This window comes from Cavia porcellus, unplaced genomic scaffold, assembly GCF_034190915.1.
Source record: "Cavia porcellus strain 051 isolate PalLab524CR breed Dunkin Hartley unplaced genomic scaffold, mCavPor4.1 scaffold_2, whole genome shotgun sequence".
NCBI classification, from domain to species: domain Eukaryota; kingdom Metazoa; phylum Chordata; class Mammalia; order Rodentia; family Caviidae; genus Cavia; species Cavia porcellus.
Genome location: NW_026947485.1, coordinates 130,756,176 through 130,778,810, shown reverse-complemented (window position 1 = coordinate 130,778,810; position 22,635 = coordinate 130,756,176). Strand labels below are relative to the sequence as shown.

The following is a 22,635-nucleotide window of genomic DNA, read 5'->3' as shown; positions in this document are numbered from 1 at the left end:
ACACACACACACACACCAAAACCCATGCTGGTGGGATCACCCAGTACAGACTAAAGCCTTGAGGCAGGAAGCAGTCTATACCATGATTCTTATGGAGGGGGCCACAAAAGGTTGAGACAGGGTTTTGCCACATAGTTCAGGCTGGTTTTGAACTCACTATGTAGCCCAGGATGGCCTTAAACTTGCAGCAATCCTCCTGCCTCAGCCTCCCTAATGCTAGGATTAGAGGTGTGCACCACTGTTACAGGCAACTGAGTTAGACAGGCAGTCAGACAGGGCTAGGTCCTGGAAGGAGCCAGTGCAAGAAGCCCAGATACCTTGCAACTGTGGAAGAGACAGACACCTCCTGCTGTGGGCCAGGCCTCAAGGCAAAAGATCAAACAAATGCACCCAGACCCTAAGGGGGGATATTCTAAATAGGTCTCTATCACCCCGAGAAAGCAAGGAGTCATCATTCCAATCCCCAATAGGAAAGAGCCACTGCTCTGGGACTCACTTTTCCATTTGTCCAAAATTTAATCATCTTTACCTGAGTGATTGATCTTATTGGTTGACCACAATTCCATCCCACCTTTCAAGTTCCCATTTTCCCCACCTTTGACCCATCTCATCTCATGGTTTTGCTCTATAAAAGTTCTGAGAAAAGAGAGAGTCTTGGCAACCCACTCGGGACCCCTTCTGTCTCTCTCAGACAGAAAGTTTCTATCAATAAATAAATTCTGCTCTTAACCTCTGTTGTTCCTAAACTCATTCTTCTATTTTAGAGAGCATGAATTCGTACCGGACATACAGGAGACAGGAGTTTCATTCCCTGTATCAGTAGACTGGGAGTTTCTTTCCCTTACATTACCACCACGAAAGGGCCCACTGAAACCTTTACCCTCAGAAGAGAATTACTTTGTTAAATTCTCCAGAGAAGTGATTCTATAATTATCCTCAATAGAGTCAACTGAGAGCTCTCAGATCAGTCCTTCTCTTAGCTAAATTCTTGCAACTTTTCTTTTTTTGGATTTAGTCCCTAGGCTTGGTTTTGTTTTGTTTTCATTGTGACAAAAATAAATATAAAATTTATTATTTAAATTTTTTTTTCAATTGGGAATTGAAGCAAGGGGCACTCTACCACTGAGCTAACCCCAGCCTCTTTTTTTTCATTTTGAGGCAAGTTGCTCAGGTGGGACTTAAGATCTTCCTGCCTCAGCCTCCCAAGCTGAGGGGTTATAAGTTAACACCACTTTGTTAGACTTCATTTTAATCATTTTTAAGTTTACAGTTCAGTGTCATGAAGCACCATCACTTTGTTGAGCACCCACCACTGACACCTGAAAGAGTTTTGGCACAGACAGGACACTATAGCTGGTAAAGCCAAGGGGCTCTATCTCCCCCACCCCTAGGAATCTACCTCTGGCACCAAAAGTATACCAATGGGCTACCTGTGCATCCCTAATGCCCCTCAGGCACCACCCCTAACCTAAGCTACATGTATGCCCCCACTCCACGTGTTCCACAGGGAGATCACCGACCCCGGGATGGAGATGCCGCGCCCCAGGGATCGGGGGTGTCTCTCCCCACATTCTCAAAATAAAGGTCATTTATATTTCGTATCTGTTATCTTTTCAGCCGCCACTGGTCCCCCACAGTTCTATCACCACCCATCTCTGGAATATTTTTTTTATCTTGTCAAACTAAAACTCTAGACCAGTGATGAAGAACCTTCTAGAGCTCTCAAAAGCATGCCACTGGTTTGCTGTAGAGTCTAAACCCCTTAAACAATCAGCCTCTGGCCATCTACATTTTTCCATTCTTTTTTTAAACACTTGAGGAGAAGTCTGCTCTTTCATGCAATTCTTTCTTACACTTCCCCAAATTCCTTACATTCTTTTGTAGCAGTGAAACCAAAAACAGCGTGTATGGTAAGCAGTTAACAGAACAAACATTCTGTGACTTTCCCAATGCATCTATTCTAGTATATAGCTCGTCTGTTTTGATTAATTTTTTCCATTATACTTTTACCAACTTTTAAAGTACTTTGTTCTATACGTATTGCTTTCCTGAACATTTTTTCCTAATCAACAAGGTAAAACCTAAAATAAGTCAGTTCAGTTACTCAAATGAGACGACGATGATTGAGAAACAAAATTTTCCTGTTATTTGAAATCTGCTTGATTTTTTATTGAATATACAAATTTATGAATATTGAAATAATAAACAATTACATTTATTTCTATTTAGAACTAACGCTTTCATTTTTGCCAAGCAGAAAAGAAAAGCCAACCTGTAACACTGACAGTAACATTTGGTTCCAAAATACTCCATGGTTAGCAGTAAGACCTCAATTAATTCAGTTTGAAAAGGAGTATTCTTTTTCAGAACTTCAAAAGCCTTTCACTACTTATTTCAGTAACATATGCAGGAAATCTTTTCTCAGTTAAAAAATTAAAGCAGTGAATATGAAGAGAAGCATGGTCTGAAATGTGTTTTCTTTTTATATTTTCTAGGGCCAGGTTTTGTAAAAGGTCTCAGGCTCTGGGCCCCAGTCAGTAAGCTACATGGGACATATTCTAGCTGTGGTCGTGACCAGAGCCACCTGGTGGCCAAAGAGTAAGAATAACGACCAGGCTTTCCATGCCTGCATCACAAGGCTTTACATCTGCTGAAAGGATTTTGCAGTTTCTCCAGGGAGCTTTAGCTAAAGGTAATCTGCAAGATCTGCTCCAATCTGTAGCTATGACAGATGGCTGTTTCCTGGTCAAAGACAGTCTTTGGTCAGTGAATGTGGAAATAATTTCAAAGTCTTCAGAAGTCAGTATAGTAACAATCTGACTTTACAAGTCAGAAGGATCCTTTAAAATGGCTGTATCCTCTACCAGAAACAAACAAGGGTGTATCTGCACACAGGAAGCCCTTAGAAATGTCTGAGTCAGAACTCAGACACAAGGGCAGTCATCCAACCTTCTTCCTGTGGAAGACAGAAGGATCCTTGTGCTCCAAGAAGCCTTCTGCCCCTCTCTCTAGAATTAGCCACTGTACCCCAAAACACCTCCACTGTTGGGGTATCCAAGCCATCGCAACATGTTGTCACTGCATGGGGCATGCGTGTGAACCACAAAAGGCTCCCAATCATTGTTTTTTACTTGAACTAACTGAAAACTCATTGTTGTCCCAAACACCACCTCCAACTATTTAGCATATGCCATGAAGTCAACTCTGGTAAATGCAACTTCCCAAAATGAATATCAATGACAGAGGAGAACTGTGACATATTATATAGAATACTACTCACCTGGGCAACAGGAGTCTGTGTATAGGTACTCTAAAAAGGACAAGAAAGTCTCTTTGGAAACACCATAAACTGGAATCAGGACACTCTTTGCCTCCATGTAATTACCATTGAACATGGCCGCCATCACTTCACAGCGGGCTACCAGGATGGCCCTGTGGGCTGGCACTGTTGTACCTGAAAGGCGCAGAAGGGAAACAATGGCAGGTAAGGCAGACTTGCAGAGGTAGTAGGCTGGCAATTCCCTAGTGTGGTATTGCATCAGGCACAGCTAAGCTGAGAGGCAGCACCTGGTGGTGATTTTCAGTGTGACCAGTATCACCCCAGAGACTCCTCAGTTTTGAGTTGAACAACAGTTGTAAATCAGGTAACCATGTGTTATTTAACTTACATTTCTTGAAAGCAGAAACACTGAAATAGTATATTCTGGTTTATGAAGCAGCTCTCCTTCCTAGCTGGCTTGAAAATACTACCACTGCTGCCCGTGTTCTTCCTAAGAAAACAACCTATGACCCCTCTTGGCCAAACTGGCAGAACAGTCTGGACCAGGAGGGTTACATCTAAAATGCCCCTCAAAGCCTCATCACCCAGAGGCGGGGCTTGTGATAGCTGACGGGATTTGGGGGCCACATCTGCTCAGAAGAGGTGGGTCACCGGGTGGTGGGTGACCAAGAAGATGCATCTCCTTTCCCAGCTCCCCCAGTTGGATTCCCAGCTGCCCCGACGTGAGGAGCTTTCCTCTGCCTGGACCCTTCCGCCAGGCCTTCCTACCTTGGAAGGCTTATTTTAACCTCCCCTCTTCTGAGGAGTAGGTGCCACCCACAGTGCCCCAAGAATGAGAGTGTGACTAAAATGGCAAGCTTCCCTGTGTCAGGAGTAAACCACCAGCAGTCCAGCCTCACAGGAAGAACAGCCAGAGGACCCTGGTGGAGCCCAGGAGAGCCTTTCACATGCTAGAACAGAGTGAAAGGAGATGACTTTGGTCCCTGCTGCTTCCCCACGGGCTGAGACCCTACCAAATCCACTCTCTTCCTCATGAAAAGTGCTCTCTTCTGGGGGAGCAGGCCTTTGATGTTCAAGGGTCCTTAATCCCACATCCAAACTGAGGCTCACTAATCTAAACTGTGTCTCTCGGGAAAGCTGAGCTCTCCAGCTCCCGCACCACTGCACAAAGTGGTGCCAGACAGGCACACAGGCAGCCTGGGATCATGAAGGAGTGAAGCAGCTCTTACCTAGCAGACCACACTGCGGTCACGCTCCACAGATCATCGCCACACACCCACCATACGTAGGTTATGGGGTTTGGAAGTGAAGGTACAAAGACCAGGAAATCAAAGCCACCCTTGTTTGGAACAGGATACATGAACAGGGGAGAGATGTGGCTGTTCTCTTCCAGAAAGCAACTCAGTCCTCCTCCAAACCAAAGTCCTCCTCCCGCCTGCAAATTTGCTTCCATGTCCCCAGCATTTTGAACATATTGGCTATACAGTCATGTCTAAAATATTTCCAATTATCATGTTGTCTGTCTCTTTTAAACCCAAGCAAAATGTCTCCTGGTTCAGGGAAGAAGGGATCTGTCTAAGCCCAGTGGCTCTCAGGAAAGCTAATAATCCTTCCTGACCCACAAGCAACCCGAGCCCGGTGGCTGTGACCAGTGCTTGGCTCTGTGACTCAGTGCAGATCCGCATGGCCCCCAAGGCCAGAAAGAAGCTTCCAGAGCACCCACCCTACCCAGTAGACACCACCCACAGCAGGCATCCCCACTTCTCTGCACACTCGCAGGCCTCAGTATGAAGTTGGCCACCACCCAGAGGACAGCTCCATGATTACAGCACACAGGACATACCTGCAGATGGCAGTTAACAAGGAATTCAAACAGGTAATGCAACTCGACTCATAATATTAAAGTTTTAAAATATTGAAGATCGATAGGGCATCATTTAAAAAGAGAAAAAAACAAAAAGCAAAGCCTAAACAAACTAGACAATCCACTGTGTCAGTTAAGACTTTTGACTGAAACTGACAGGTAGATAGAGCTGGGGGTGGAATTTGATAAGCAGATCTTGATATTTCAGCAGAAACTTTTGCTGATGATATTACAAGGATGCTACAAACCAGCAACAACACACTCACTACTACCTTGAGGCATTTTTAAGATCATGGTAAGCAAAGAAATTCACTTTCCATTAAGAAGACAGCAACTTCTGTTACTTAGCCCTTTACTATTTTAGTGTTACAAATTAAGCTGTGAAACGTAATTCAACAGTCCCAGTATAGTTACACTTTTTAACACTGCAAATCAAGAATATAAATCACTGTTTCTGTGCAAACTAGCAATAAGATACTTAGGCTTACAAAAAAAGACATGGATTTTCTAGTTATAAGTACATACTGTGAAAATGCTAGGGCCAAACTACTTTTTTGTGTAGGATTCATTTGTCATTTTAAGAAGATTTTCTAAGGAAAAGAGCATTAACAGTGAAACAAAACTAAAAGCCCAAGTTTTTTATTCACTTTACATAGATTTGCATTTCAATACAAAATATTTGCATTTGTCATGCCTTCATATACATTCCAGGTTTCAAAAGTGAAGCTTTTAGAATTATGGTTGATTTCATTCTGAAAAAAGGATACCTATTTGGAAACTGTGTAGATGGTCTGAGTTCCTTCAGATTGATTAGGAGGGTAGAAAGGCCTAAAGGGAGTGACCATACACACCTTGAAAGAGATTTAAACACACACTACAAAAGTAAACAGGAACAGAATTCTGTACAAGAACTTTGCATGTGACACAGACTGAAAGACAGCAAACTCCTATCTTTCTACACCATGCCTAAACATTTACCAAGACTTACTTTACTAGTACTGCTCTAGTAACTTCAAAAAAAAATTCAAATGAATTGCAGGTGGCAGTGAAAATCTCTATTTCCGAAGGACAGCTACTACGGGGATAGTACCCCACGCTGAGGTTTTACATTCCAGTCAGCTCCAGCCAGTTACGAGTGGTGGCCTGGAACATTACAAACCAAAGATTAGCTGTGATGCCTGGATTCAACAGGAAAAACTTCAGGGACCTACTAGTGTTGGCCGGCCCCATGAAACAGAGGCACAGACTGCAGGTCAGGCCTCTGGTCCCCTGCGTGCACTATCTCCAGCCTTCTCACCATGGAGCCGGCAGTAAGAGCAGCCCCATTTCACAGGTGAGGAAACAGAAGCTCCGCATCATGAATGGGAAATTTGTTACAATGTCAAGGTTACTGATCAAATTCCATGCACATCTATTATCCGCTTGGTCTTTTTGGTCAATCTTAAAGGATTACAAAGGGAAGTGACACGGCCAAGGCTCTGGAGTAGGTATGCATCGAGCGAAGAGCCCAGATGGTCTTTCTGGTCTCCTCCAGGCCTGCCAGTGGGTCAGCTCTGCTCCAGCCGTACCAAAGCCTCCATTCTCTGCTACATGCTCTCCAGCCTCGGATGAGGTTGAGTGGTATTTATGTTCAAAAGCAGAGTGAAGAAGTCCACGGACTTCAGATTTACTAGTATTGCACGAACAGAGAGAAATTACATTTAAATGAGTAGGTATTTAATTTTAAAATTATTTTTCTTGTCACTTCACATAAATTTGCATTAAGGATACCAAAGTTACACTCCAATGTGAATTATTTCATAAATACAAATCTTTTAGAATATATGTTTTTCAATATAAATATTCTACATAAAGTGTTTACTGAAAAAAAATGGAAAATTTAAGACTTCATTATAACTTTAAAAAATGTTGTAATTAAGATTTGAGATGGTTTATCATCCAGTCATTACTCTGAAGATCTGATTTAAGTCAAAGGCCAGTCATTTAAAATATAAGAACATTTCCCCTCTCTGTTCTTGATCAGGACATCTGAATAAAGACGCTGGACAATTTTTCACAGTGACATTAAAATGTGGCTGCCTATTAATCATCTACAACTAGAATCCATATGCTCAAAAGTGGTCACACTAAGAGGCGTTTTTATGACTGAAACAGCAAATCTTCCATGCCTCTCTTAAAGTGAAATAAATGAGACACATGTTTAATTTCCAAATTGCTTCTCTGGTGTGATAAACCGAGCGTGTAAATAAAGACCAAAGTATATGGCAGGTATTGGAAAGAAAATGTTCAAATGAGAAATGGAGGGAGGAGGAGAACATGGCGGACAGACAACAGCAACTACCGAAGGCTCTCTGGAAGACTCGGCTCAGAGGCCAGGAATGATGCGGACTAAGGAGTCACGAACCAGTAGAGATATGCTCTGCTGACTCAGGAACGAACTGGGCTGAGAGAAACCAACTTAAAATACAGTCCTGGCGCTAAAATAGGAACAGAAAAGGCTCGGTGTGGAGGCTCGACTACGCGCCATTGGAAACCGCGATTTGGGTATCCCGCCGCGATTTGGGTTTCCCGCCGCCCGGCGGCTGGCTGCCTCCACAAGCGGCTCGGCAAGGAGAGACGCGCAGAAGCTCGGGAACGGGAGTCTGCGAACGGAGTCGAAAACAGGACGGACAAGAAGGCGTACACGAAAACTGACTGGTGGCAAGGTGAGCGAGAAAACTGAGCCCCTACCACAGTTTGACTCCAGCGGAGGTCTTTTTGGGCTCGGGCAGTCCTGTAGGAGCAGGGCGCCATGGCAACTCCAGCCACACATTCCCCTCTCGGACGGGATTGGTGAAAAGTCCCTGGCCTGAGTGACGCTGCTGGCGGACTCCCTAGGCTGGCCTAACCCAGATCCCAGAGCCTGACGGTGGCCCGGAGGAGCGACTGACTCCCGCGTAGGCTGCCTCCTCCGCGACTCCCTGGTGCGCAGCGGTGGGCGGGAACAACTAGCCAGCGCAATTTGACCAGGCTGTGGCTGACAGGCAGGGAAGCCGGGCTTCCTTTGTAAGCTTGCATTTTATAAGGAACAGAAAATATGGGGAAGGGAAGCAACAAAAAAGGCTCCTCGGCCCCCAATCCTGAGAAACAGGCAATAGTGGACACCGCACCAATATACATTAAGCGCCATCTAGAGAGCCTCATAGACCAATTCAGGAATGAAGTTATCAACGACCTGAAGCTAGAAGTATGCAGAATAGTTAGAGAAATGCAAAGCACCACCCAGGAAAAAACAGATGGTGGAATGGAAGAACAGAAAAAGAGGGGAGAATTGCTTGATGGAGAAAACAGAGAAAACATTGAGTATGTGAAGCAGGTTCAAAGGGACTATCAAGAAATTAAGAAGTCTATCAAAGACTGGCATAACAGCTTGAAAGAAACTAAGGACAGACTATCTGAGCTGGAGGGCAGACTTGTAATATGGGAGAATGAAATGAAAAACTTCTTAAAAATGACAAAGAAACAAACAGCAATAATACAAAGACAAGAAGATGATAAGAGGAGCCATAACTTAAGGATTAAGAACATAAAAGAAGAAGTAGGGACACAAACAAGTGAACTACAAAAGCTACTCACAGAAAGAATCCAGGAGAATTTTCCTAATTTAGCAAAAGGTAAAGATACTCAGATGTATGAGGCATACAGGACCCCAGCTACCTACAACCCTAACAGAGAAACACCCAGGCATATAATAATAAAAATTCCAGAAATTCAATACAAGAACAGAATATTAAAAGCTGTAAGAGACAAGAAACAGACTACTTACAAGGGAACACCCATCAGAATTACAGCAGATTTCTCTTCACAAACCATCAAATCACGAAGAGCGTGGGGGGAAATAATTCAAGCTTTGAAAGATAATAATCTCCAGCCAAGATTGAGATATCCTGCACAACTGTCCCTGGAAATTGATGGAAAAACGAGGTGCTTCCAGGATAAAGAGGAACTGGGGGAATTTGCAACCACCAATTCAACCCTACAGAAAGTATTGCAGGATATTCTAAAAAAAGAAAAATACAAAGAACCCAGAAATAGTGGCGGGGAGGCTACAACGAATGGAGCAGAGAACAAAATGAAGAAGACAAACTGACAGCTACTGACAGAAACAGAGCTCAACAGAAATGAGACAGAGACGATTGGATGATAGGAACAGCTATTTTGGAGAAAATGACATCTTAATAGGTAATACTGATTTAGTACCATCTTGTTTTGAAGTCTCATCTAGCTTTTGTTCTTCTGTCTCCAATGGTCTAAACAGGTTGTATCTTATTGGATTTTATTATGTACGATAGTATAAGCAAAAACCTTGTAAAGACAAAGAGACTATACAGAAACCATTGTTCATTTTCTGTTAGTCGATTCTAAATACTCTATAATGCTGTCATTCTCTTAAATGGTTTTACATTGTTTTGATATACTTAATGCTACAGTATACGAAGTTGTACTCAAGGACTTCAAGGAAAGAGTCAATATGGTAACTACTTTTGGGTCGGAAATATCTGGTGGTGAAACACTATTCTGCTTAAATGGTTATGTTTTGATCTGCCCTGTTTCGCTGTTATGCCCTCTTTTTTTTCTCAATCTCCACTCCATTATTTACTTTTTTATTTTTATCCGTTTAATTAAAGGGAAAAAATAGCAGGATATAATATAGTAACCCACTATGACTTTCTATTATCTCGATTTGAAGCCCTGTATTACTCTCACCATCTTGTTTTTGACTCAGGTTCCTCTATTCTGTTTTGCTGGATAGTATCAGGTTCGAAAGTTTAGGCATCAGCTGAGAAGATAATGAGATTCATTATAACGCCCATTCTCGTTGACGTTTATCTACTTTTGAAGACCTACAATATCTCCAATGTTTTGGTTTTGTCGGTTTTATTCTATACTGTTTTGTTCAATTGTATTACAACTAATGATATAGGCAATTCTATTAGAAATAGCGGGAGGCATTATGGTAACCATTGTTGATCACCTTGTATTATGTTTTTATATTATCTATTATGTCCACCCTTTTGACTTGACCGATTCTGTTCTGTTATGTCACATTTGGTTTTACTCTCTTCCAAAAAAGCAATAAGAACTGTGGGAGCAATGAAACCCAAAATGTGTAATAGTCACAGTACAAAAGAGAGGAAAAGAAAGTGCTCTAAACTATATAACTGCATGTATATTTAAATGTATGAGATAGAAAATGATATCACAGAGTTTTATTGGATCAGTGAACAGAACTGTTTGCAGTATCATTGTTGGAATGTCCACTCTACAGGCTTTAATTTTGTGACTTGAACAATTATTTCTAAGATGGCAATATGTAATCCATTAACTAGTGACCTCCTACTGCACATTTTTTTCTTCTGTAAATCTGTATAACTTGTACCCCTTCACTGTTTTTTTTTCTTTTCTTTTCTCCTTAAATAAAAAAAAAATGAGAAATGGAACTAGAGAGTGGGGAGGGGAGAAGGAAAGAAGAGACAAGAAAAAAAGAATAGAAGGAAAAAATGGAAACAAAGCTTTTAAAAGTAAGGAGAGAAAGAGGGGTTGAAGGGAGGGGAGGGAGTAGAAAAAAAAGAAACAGCAAGATATGTCATGCAAGGTACAAATTCCCTGTGATCAATGTGATCATTATGTTTATCTAAAATGTACTAATAAAAATAAATCAAAAGAAAAAAATCTTTAGTGCCTAATACAAATTGTCAGAGAGTGACAAGCAAATAAAACAAGATCCCCGGGAGAAAGCCGTCTGAAGTTTTAAATGGAGCAACAGCTTCTGCTAAACCGTGGTAAAGTCAATCACTGTTCCAGCTGTGCTGGCCAGATGTCTGACACTCATTCTTGGTGTGCAGGCTGGAGTTAGGTGCAAATCTCAGCTCCATTGTCACTAGGCAACAAGGGCTACAATGATGACACCAAAATACCAGGCAAGTGCTAGAGTAACAACACTGAATCAGTACTGTGACTTTACATACATGATTTTTACGGAATGCTGCTAGAAGCTGGCAACTACTACATCATACATGCTATATTAACAACAGCTGGCAGGCTGGCTGTGGTGGCACACACTTGTGAGCCCATCACTTGGGAGGCTGAGGCAGGAGGATCATTTTGAGTTTGAGGCCAGCAGGAGCTACAAAGTGAGTTCAAGGCCAGCCTGTACTACACAGCAAAACCTTGTCTCAAAAAATAAAAAGATAACTGGCATAAAAATTTCTCAGCATCAAAAGAGTCAACAGATCAGAACAGATCTGGCCTTTAATTTGCATAATCTGGGCTTCTAGTTGTAGATTAGAATATTTAAAAAAAACACAGACATTAAATTTCAGGGAAGTGGGAGAGGAGAGAATGGGAAAGGGAAGATAATCAAAATCGATCAAGATACAAAGTATATATATGTACCAATTCCCCCAAATGAATACAACTATTATGTATTGCAAATATATACCAATAAACTCCACAAAAAGTTTAAGATTCAAGCATACTTAATACTGGGAAAGATATGTTAAAATAGTACTCTCACACACTGCCAGTAGCAATGTACAATGATATATAGTCTTTTTGGAGACATACAATCTAATAGCAAATACTGAATCCTACAGATGTTTATATCCTTTGACTAACAATCTAACCAAGGCCGGGGATTTAGCTCAGTGGTGTAAGCACATGCCTGGCAAGTGTAAGGTCATAAATTCAATCTCTGGTACCAAAACAAAACAAAAGAACAAAAAACAAAAGCAAAAAACAATCTAACCATGGAAGCATTCCTAATTTCAGAGTGAAATATTTATACTAGATCTTCCAGTATAGCCACTATTTGTAATAATGAAAACTTAAGATATATCTAAATTTATAGAAGAGATGATATAACCACATAATAACATTTGAAATGGTAAAGTTTTAATACTATGTAAACTGATTATGACACACATTTAAAAATAAAAAAATCTTCAATTCAAAAAATAGCACTTGTTACCTAGTCCCCTCCACTTTTTTTGTTTTTGTACTAGGACTGAATCCACTACCTTTACACTAGACTACATCATCAGCCCTGTGTGTCTGCTTGTTCATTTGTTCATTTATTTAAATTTTGAGACAGTGACTAAGTTGCCCAAGCTCGGCTTATACTTGTGATCCTCCTGTCTCAGCCTCCTAGGATCTGGGATTACAGTTATGTACCACCACACCCAGCTCCTCATCCCCTTTTTCAAGCAGAGGAAAAATAGTAAATATGCCAAAAATCAACTAGTGGATGTCACAGGAGAACAGAATTGTGTAATTTTTTTGCATCTTAATATATCATCTTGACTATCCTACAATAAGTACTTACAGCATTTTTCTAATCAATACCATACCCATCTCATTTTCTGAATATAATTACTGCTTGTCATATGGTCTATCCCTTGCTGACTGTTTCTATCATTTATGAACAACCCAGACACATTTTCTATAAATGAGATGATTATGTGGACAGTGGGTACTGCAGTCATATATGAGCTTCATAATCAGAATGGAATAATAAAATTTCTTCATGAATATATTCAGCCATCTGTAATTCAGGGACAGGAAGCAGGCCAGTGACTTCTCTAAGCCCTCTGCCCTTCTCTCACGTAGGGTGCACCTGGTATTCTACTTCTCACTACACTGCTTGGAGAAGTTAAGCCAGCTGCTAACATGATCACACAGAAGTGAGATCAAATCTGCTCCATTCCAGGCAGCAGGACACGATGGAGACATATTTAACATTGAAAAGGGGCAAGATTCACTCAACTTTTTTGTAAAATTTTATTTAAAGAAAGACTAAACAAAACAGAAAATAGAAATAATACATATGTTCAGAGAAAAAAATAAACAGTAAAAAATCACTAGTTGATGTTTAATATTGTCATTTTACAAATAGTTGTTCAAGGTACAGAAATGGAACATGTAAAGTGGGAATTCAAACAGCAAGACCGCAAACAGTTCTGTTCAACTCTCCAACAAAAACTACTCAACTTCTTCCAACTGGAAAATTCTCCTTAGTACTGTCACTGCTACTGCAGGTACCAAGTGACTACAAGGAAGGCCATCAGTGAGTCATACGACTGCCACCACTAAAATGGCTTTTCAGATCTGACTCTCTTTGCATCATGAGAAAGTGGGAAAGACCAGAGCTGACTCATCAAGTGATTTGTCCAAAGACACCTTGGTTGGGAGGCAAAGCAAAAGTGGGCTAGGCATGGTGGTGCACTCCTGCAATCCCAGCACTCGGGAGGCTGAGGCAGGAGGAGCCCTGCAAGTCCAAGTCCAGTCTGGACTACGTAGCAAGACTCTGTCTCAAAAAAACGAAACAAAACAAAGCCGAAGTGGGAACTGGGATTCCAGACCCCAGCCTCAGCCTCCAACGCCCCTGCCACCTTCCAGAGCAGAAACAGAGAAGCTATGGCCAGATCCACTTCCGTCCATGCCTCCCTCCTCTCTGCTTCCAGTCTGGCTTCTGGGTGGGGAAGGCTAGAGAGCCTCACAGCAGCCACTGCGAACTCTCAGGACAGGGAATAACCCGTTCGCTCTAGGCCGAACCCTGACCCGCCTTCCTGACCCCGTGTGCATGAAAGATCAGAAGGTGAAATAATGGAAGAAAAGCAGAACTCTGAGGAGAATGGGCATTCTCCGTTCTCTCAGTGTTAACAGGTAAGCATTGTGTATTCCTTCCCACTGAAAACCACTGCCGCAGGCTACACTGACAATGCTGGGGTCTCAGTGCGTCGTCCTGTGCTAATTACAAGCAGGCATTAATGCCTGCTATGCACATTTTGCAGCTATGTTATAGCACAAGAAAAAGGTGGAAAGGGGAATTAACCACGATCTATGAATCTACGATGGGGCCACAAATTCGTGTTTGATTTACTTAGGAGGCTCCCAAGCTGTGCGGCACGGCTCCCCTGAGGCTGAGCAGCCGCCTGCTCCACCCAGCTCGCTGCCAGCCGAAGCCTGCAGCCTGTGGAAGGAGCTTTTCTGCTGCAGGTTCTGCTGCCCAGCGTCAGGAGCCTCGTCTCATTACCACAGCCATTCACTGAAGGCAGCCACTGTTCTGGGGACCATAGGGAGCACAGTGATGGGACAACACCCACAGAGCCTTCCTTGGTCCAGCTGCTGGGTTTTCTCCAACACTGGAGCTATGGCTTCACACATACCCACATGTACACACACACACACTCTGACACACACACAGAGACACACATGAGTGAGCTACTCATTGGGAAATAAACCCAAAATTCTGTACGTCAATGAATGAGGGATTTGCAAACATCAAAAACTTCAAGGAGACCTAGGTGACAAAACCAAAACACAAAAGAAGCCCAGAACATCCGAGGGCTGGAACCTAATTACCACTTAGACATAAACACTGATGCAACGACACGCGGCCCCCTGTAATGCTGCACTGCTCCACAGGCGCCAGGCGCGCCAATCAGGCCTCTAGTATTCACCCCACGGCCTTCGCAGCACTGCTGCGTCTTCACCCCATGGAACGCGGCGCCAACTGTCACAGGGCCACCGTAAGGACTGCCCGCTGCCCACGCAGGAAGTCACATGGGCTGCAGGACTTCCTGCCCTACAGGGAGTCACGTGGGCTGAAGGCCAGCCCTCTCCGTAGGAAGTCGCATGGAAAAGAGCACTCAGCCATCTCCAAGGGCACCAGGCACTTATTTCAGAATACAAAGTGTTAACTCTATTCCCACATTCTAAAATGCAACTTCTTTTAAAAATGAATTTTGGAAAGATAGAAATACTTGTTTTATTTATGAATCATATTTCCTCTCAACAATGGGTATAGTCCTTTCTGTTGGAATGAGAAGCTTCTTTAGATATCATTTTCCTTTTATTTCTTTTAAACAGAGGGAACACACCAAGCACTTTCTGTAATTATTATCAGCAACAGAGATTTTTTTTCCCCTAGAAGCTAATAAGGAAATTTTGTAATCACCTGGGCCTTTCTCACTGACAAGACTTACTCTACCCGTAATGAATAATTTATGGAAGATAGCTTAAGATCTACATTTTGAAGTTTTATTTTTGTATCTGACAAATCAAGGTGTAATTGTATTGAGTTGGGTCAGAGTCTGTTTTCAGTTTCCCTAACGTGATGAGAGGGTCACAAAAAGTGTATAACTTCTTGTTAGCTGTTTTCCTCTCCATATTTTTTTTTTAAGTATTTCAAGGTCACTCACACTGCCCCATCTTGGGTGTCCCAGGGTCACACTGCAGTAAGGTGCTGACAGGAGCTCTGGGAGGTGCTTTGGAAAGTTCCCAATTCACTGTTTGTCTTGGCAAGAGACCAAAGTTAAAAGTAAAATCAACCTTTCTTGGGAAAGACTTCTAAAAGTAAATGATTATATTACCTGCTCTACATTTCCACCATAAAATTAGAATTACACCTTCTTCTTTGTAACAGGCCCTCTGAAGTCCTACTTAATTCATTTGCAAATAACAACTTCTATCCTTGCATAAATGAAGGCATCTTACAACCCCGTTTTTAAGTTTACGTATTTAGTGTACTGAAGTGACAGAATTATCTATGTGAGTAATCACTACTGGCCATTATGACAGTTCATCTTTATTAAAATTAGATTAGCAGCACTTTCCCACGGAGATAAATGCAGCTTTCAGTTGCTCTGGTGATAACAATTCTGAGTGCTCGCTGTGGGAAATAAATGTAGAGGATGGATGGGTGCCTGGTGTAGGCCCGGCATGACCCTCAACTCACTGGTATTTTTTACTCAAATAAAGAGCAATGAACAAAATAAGTAAGTTTTAAAGGAGCTGTTTTTAGATGAATAAAAAACTAGAATCTTAAAGACAAAACAAAACTGTATGTGACAGATCACCCCACCCTTGCAGATTCCCCCCAAATTAATTGTACAGTCAGAGGAGGAGGGAAATACTAAGAAAAATGTAAATAACTTTTTAAAAATATATACTATACATTTCCCTGGATTTTGTTGAAATTGGGGCGGTATTAGTTTGTCTTGCAAAAGGCAAGCATCATCCCTTCACCCCAGGTACTCAAGCCTGGAACAAAGTACGGAAAACAAGAAGAAATAAAAATGCACAAGGAACTTGGTGAAAGTGAAGCCATACCTTGTATTTCGAAGACAACATCAGCAAGCATTGGTTTATTTAGGAAAAACTTGAGGGAAGTGTTATAAAACCACAGAGGTTTTCTAGCTTGGTAAGTTTTGCAATTCCGTAGGCAATTAATCTATAAGAAAAAAAATAAAAACACAGACACCAGGGGAAGTTGTTCAGTACATTTTGATAAAACCTGCAGAACTGCAAATTCTTTGAAGAAATAATGCCCACCTGATGGTGAATGTGATGACACTCTCACAAGACTGACCCTCTGGCCCCTCAGTTGCCACCATCAAAGGGCACCCTCAGCCCCCAACATTCCCGGCAGCATGGCAACTGTGCCAAAAAAAGTCAACATGCAACTGGCAAGCTATAGGATCCAGAGTCCCCACAAACTAGTTCAAACTCATAAATACCTACATATACCTTCTGATTCCTTGCCCCCCCCCCCACACACACACAGCGGGCAGCTGGGATTGAAATGAGGGCTTTTGCACTGAGTTACCTTCCCCAGGCCTTTTTATTTTCTATTTGGAGACCAGGTCTCACTAAATTGCCAAGTTGTATGGCTTGAACTTGCAATCTTCCTGCGTCAGCTTCTCAGAGTACTGGGATTATAAGTGTGTACTACCTTGCCAGACTACTGTATTTGACTTTTTCATTAAGCAAATACACGGACAAATTGGGTGTGGTGGTGCATGCTTATAATCCCAGCATTTGGGAGGCTGAAGCAGGAAAGTCCTTCCAAGCAGAAGGTCAGCCTGGGCTACATAATGAATTCAAGGCCAGCCTGAACTGCATAGCGAGATCCTGTCTCAAAAGCAACAGCAACAAAAAAAGTACATAGACAAATTATATATGTGCTAAGCAAAGTATATTTTCCCCTTATGTACATATCCTTTTCCTGCCAAGGAGCTCACCCTTTTCTCCTAAAGGAATGAACCTGACTGAAACGCCTGAGCATGCCTAAGTCAGCACCGTGCCATCTTAACTGCTGCAATACCACTCTGAGCAGAGATGCCACAGCTGGAGAAAGCCGCCTACGTCTCTAGAAACACCTCTGTCCTCCCGTCCTGTCACTCCTGCCTGCTCCAGCGGGCAGCCTCTGGGATGCGGCCACTGTCCTGCTCAGGCTGACCTCCTCCGCTATCCTGCCTGTGGTCTCTCCTGACATCCCTAGGTTCAACTCTAGGAGCTGAGGGCAGCCTTCCTTTTCTCATCTTCCTTCTCTCCTTTCTTTTTCTCTTTCTTTCTTCCTCTCTACTCTTAATTATTTTGTTGAAATTGGGGCGATTACAATGAGTAAGAGGAAAAAAGCCTGAACAACATTTGCAAGTAGAGCTGCCCAAAAGAAGAAGTCCTAAATCATTTTAAGTAGTATCTGGATTCATCAGCACCGTGACCTTACGTGGGACTACGTAACCCCTCATTTTGGATTCACTATTGCACTCATTGCTGACGGCTCTGCCCATTTCCCTGGCTGAATCGTAGAACCTCCGTCCTGGGCAGAGCTCTGATCCCCTGCCTCCCTAGCTAGGGAGATCGGAAAGCTTGACGCCTAAGAATAATCAGAGCTGTAAATTTAGCAATGAGGAAAAAAGTGACACCGGCTCCCTGCTCTCAACAGTATGAATTTTTAAATTTCTGAGAGAAGGAAGTGTGACTCAGGACAGAACCTCAGAAAAGCCCAGGAGGAGAAGAGGAAGGACTCTTTCCTCCCTCTGTGCAAAAGAGGGACATTTAGATCAGTATTTTTGAATCACAGAGCCTCACACGTCCCCAAGGGGGTCCCTTTCATTCTCAGTACTCAGAAGAACATGCGCAGAATGGGGCATACAAAGTGATATTCAAATAATGACACTGCAAACAGTTCTGCTCCATGATCCAACAAAACTTAGTAATATGGTTATCAGTCCTACACACTTGTTTTTTATCTTAAAGAGGGTAAGATTAAACATGTCAAAACAGAACAAAACAGTTCATAAGGAAACAATTTTTAAAAACACAGATTTCTAAGCAAGTCCACTGGAGATCTTCACTGTCTATCTAACTGTCTCTAGTTTATTTCCAAATAGCTGTCCCCATCTTCACACACATTGAATATATACTGAACATTATAGAACTAATCATCAAATCATTACAGGATGCTGAAGACTTTTTAGGTCTTCAAGATCTGATTTTTGGGCAGTCAATAATGACTACCATAATGTCTCTCTTTCTCTTCGTAGTAGCTGTCATTATCTTTACGTATGCTGAAACTGAACATGGGAGACCAGACTAATATCACTCTGAACAGCAAATACTATTATTGCTAGATTTTATATCATAATGCTATAAATTAGCATTGGGTTTCTTAGTGTTGCTTCTTCTTCAGAGTATCTGTTCATTACATCATGCATTATATAATCTGTTCCCATAAATAGTTTAGAAATTCTTCCCATGTGTGAATTTCTACATGTATATCTATCCTTTCTGTATTTTAGAGAAAAACGTATCAAAACAAGACAACAAAACAAATTCCTAGAAAAACATGCAACGACAAATACATATAAGACCACAATATTAGGTAATCTACAGTAGTTACTATGCTTTCTCTTGTTATTTTCAATAGAATTTTCTACATCATCAGGTATTATATAGTTAAGCATAGCATTACATAGTTATTTTTATTAAAACACGTCTTTGGAGACATTGTAGGACTTGAAAGCTGTTAATAATCAAAACTGGAATGGATATCTTTTACATCTTGTCCTCTTCAGAGTAGTTGTCTCTACTCTTAGACTTGATACTATCAAGCTACCAAATTCGAATAAAATCAGTCAAGGCAAAATAGCAGTCTAACAAACCAGCTGCAAATAAGATCAGTCATAGTAAGACAATGTAAGTAATCCAGGGTTTCAGTGTAAGTTAACAGGAAATTAAGGATAGTCACCGTGGTATAACCTGTTATTTTTGGGTTAGCTACCTGTGGCCTCAAATCTCATATGAGTAGACAGACCAGAACAAAATATAATCAAACTAAACAGAGCAATAAGACTACTGTGGCTTTTAAATTCTGATACACTATTAACAATGTCCTCTGCCTTCCTTTTTTAGGCAGTTCCTCACCTTTCCCCTTCTCAGGGTGCTTTGGATATTTTGGGTTCTACTAGCTCCTATAGTTTTTAAACTAAGGGATCAACCTGTTATCTATCTGAGTGTGCTGAACCTTTTTACCCCTGAGCTTGATCTTGAGCTGTACTCCTTTACTTACTAAAGTCACAAAGGTTTTTCTTCCTTCCAGCTGTGTAGTTCTACACTGCACATAAGTGTCATAGCTTTCCAATTTACCTGTAGCTGCTGGACGAGTTGTGCCTATTTCTCTCTGGTTTCCTGTCACACACAGCATTGTTTTCTCACCTTTGACTCTCAGTTTATTAACCCTCTTTCTGGTTGAGTATATTTCCTATTCAGAGCATCTCGATGGATCCTGCCTCCTAATCTACTCTGTCTGTGTTTCTTTTTTGTTAGTGTATCAAGACAATCTATATTAAAAATTATAGCTTACCGTCTCTGCCTCATCTCTGCTATTCTATTCTTCTGCTATTATTTGTCCACTTTACTCCTTCATTCCATTGTCTGCCCCGTTCATTGAGGCCTCTCTGCCACTGTTGCTGGAATCTTGGTATTTTTTCCTCTCTCTCTCTGGAATGTCCTTCAGTATTTTTTGAAGGTTGGGTTGGTGGCCATGAACTCCCACAGTTCCTCCCTGTCTTGGAAATATCTTGTTTGTCCATTAATTTTGAGAGAGAGTTTTGCCAGGTACATCAGCCTTGGTTGGAAGTTATTTTCTTTCCCCCCAGGTTCTTCTCAATTTGAGAGTTTGTGTTGATAAGTCGGTCATTATTTTGATGATTTGTCCTTTGTAGGTAATCTGTTTCTTTTCTCTGACCGCTTTTAATATTCTGTTCTTATGGTGGATTTCTGGTATCTTGATTATTATATGTCTGGGTGTAGATCTGTTTTGGTTGTAGGTGGCTGGAGTTCTGTATGCCTCATTTATCTGGATATCATTTCTTTTTCTTTTTCCTATGCTTGGAAAGTTTTCCTTAATTATATCTGAGAATATTCTTTGTAGTTCATTTGTGGTTATTCCTGCTTCTTCATTTACATTTTTTATTCTTAAGTTATAAACCCTCTTGTCATCTTCTAGCCTTTGAATTGTTTCTTCCTGGTTCCATGTTATTTTTAAGAGATCTTTTCTTTCACGATCACATATCATAAATCTCTCTTCAAGTTTCGAAAGGCTAACTTTAGTTTCTGTCAAGGAATTTTGCCAGCTTTCAATGAAGGTTTTAGTTTCCTGGTAATCTCCTTGGATCTGTTTCATGTATTCTAGATTTTGTTTATATTCTTCATCAAAGGTTTCTCTTCCTTTTCTGAGTTCCTCTGTTCTTCCATATGTGTCCTCTTGGGAGGGGCTTATCATTTCTTTAATTAATCTTTAATTAATCTTGCCTCACTTGGATCAGAAGTACAGTTTTAAGTTCATCTATGAGGTTATGAAGGTATTTCTTTACGTTCGCTGATGCTGTGTCTAATACTGCATGATTACTGCGCTGGTTCTCTTCTGTATTTACCTCTCCTGGGCTTATTTTCCCAGAGTCAGTGGCTGGAGGGTTTTTTTTATTTCTATCTCTTATCATGTTTCTGGTTTCTTTCAGACAGGCGTGCCTGGGGATCTCTTGCCCTCTCCATATTGCTTAGGGTCTTTCCGAAGCTTGCTGACTGGGGTTTTGCTGCCTTCCCCAATTTGCTGTTATCTGAGGTACAGGCAAGGATGCCGGGACAGTGCAAGCTAGCTTCTAGCCTCTGAGCCAGTCCACCTGCAGTTTCCTTCAGGGACTTATGTTGTACCTTGTGGATGTCACAGAGTCATGACCTTTTTGTCCTTGGCTATTGGGTCCCAACCAGAGGCGTAGCTCAGCCCCAGCAGAGCCCACCTATCCTCTCTGCACCAGGGACAGCCGACTCATGCCGCTGCAGTGCCGGGCTCTGCCCAACTCCAAGATGTCCTCCAGCCAGCGACAGCAGCCACGGGACCCAATCCCCAGCACTCACTCCGAATCAATGCAGCTTCTCCTCATGACTCTACTCCACGCCACACCATCCTCTTGCCAAGGCCTCTGGACTCAACAATTCCCGTTATCGGCAGCTGTGGCTTCAGCTCCACCTTGAATCGCCTGACTCCACGGCCCTCCCAGCACAGCTATCAGTGAGCGCACAGAGCTCCAGCCCTACACTCGTGTTTTTCCTTCCTCCACAGAGGTAGATTCTAGCTTGATGTGGTTTTTCCACATCTAGATCAACATCCTGCCTCTTCAGAAAACTGAGCAGCGCAGCGCCCAACTTTGGCACCCAGGTGCATGGTCCTCTCCATGGTCTCCTCCAGCGTGGGGCCACGGGACCCAATTTCCAGTACTCATCCAGAGCCAATAAAGCTCCCCCCTTGGCTCCACTTTAAACTGCTCCGCATCTCACTGACAGTCAACTGTCTCATTGACTGTCAACTCATTGACTCCCATTATTGGCAGCCGCAGCTTCAGCATGACTTTGGATCATCGGACTCCAGGGCGCGCCCAGCACAGTGTGGAACGGTCCTAGGTGAGTGTGTTGGGCTAAAGCCTTCCATCTATGCTTTTCCTTCCTCTTCCTACTTTTATTTTTTCCCTTTGGTTTCCTCCTGGCTTAATAAAAATCATCCTCGAAATGTCTGGCCCTCTTCATGCTGTCAAATTCTAGCATCTGAGCTGCTTTCCCCCCACAGAGGCTCTCAATCCAGCCCCCTATCATTTTTCAGCAATTTATAAACTATGAACTAGAAAAGGTAATAACTTAGGCTCTAAAGTCATCTGTACGAAAAGAAAATGAAGGAATTACCTTTCCCATACATTCAATGTAAACCCATATTTTGATATACACTGTATACAACTTAACTTTTTTATTATAGTCAAGGTGTTTATCACACAACCTGGCTAGATTGTGTAATACAGTTGTCTTAAAATTCAACAAATCTACTTTTAAAGACCCTACCGACTCTATAATCTAAGTAACTGGAGTTTTTTGTTTGTATTTTTGAGACAGGGTTTCACTAGGCAGTTCAGACTGGCCTTGAACTCACTTTGTGTAGCGCAGGTTGGCCTTAAACTCATAGAAATCATCCTGCCTCACCCTCGTGAATGCTGGGATTACAGCATGCCCAGCCACCATGCCCCTCTGTTAACTGGAGTTTTAATGTGCACATTTGATGGCTATATAAAATATATTATCTTGAACCTAGTTTATAATTTTGAATCTATACTTGAATGAA

General features: G+C 41.9%; 1 protein-coding gene across 1 annotated transcript in view; it reads right to left on the bottom strand.

The window, feature by feature from the left end:
- Rhobtb3 (Rho related BTB domain containing 3) overlaps positions 1-22,635 on the bottom strand; it is a 67,156-nt gene that overhangs the window by 13,311 nt on the left and 31,210 nt on the right. Inside the window, exons 8-9 of the mRNA XM_063245381.1 lie at positions 16,296-16,416; positions 3,281-3,454 (exon numbers count right to left, since the gene is read on the bottom strand). Coding sequence (XP_063101451.1) covers positions 3,281-3,454; positions 16,296-16,416 — 295 coding nt within the window. The remainder of the gene's footprint in view (positions 1-3,280; positions 3,455-16,295; positions 16,417-22,635) is intronic.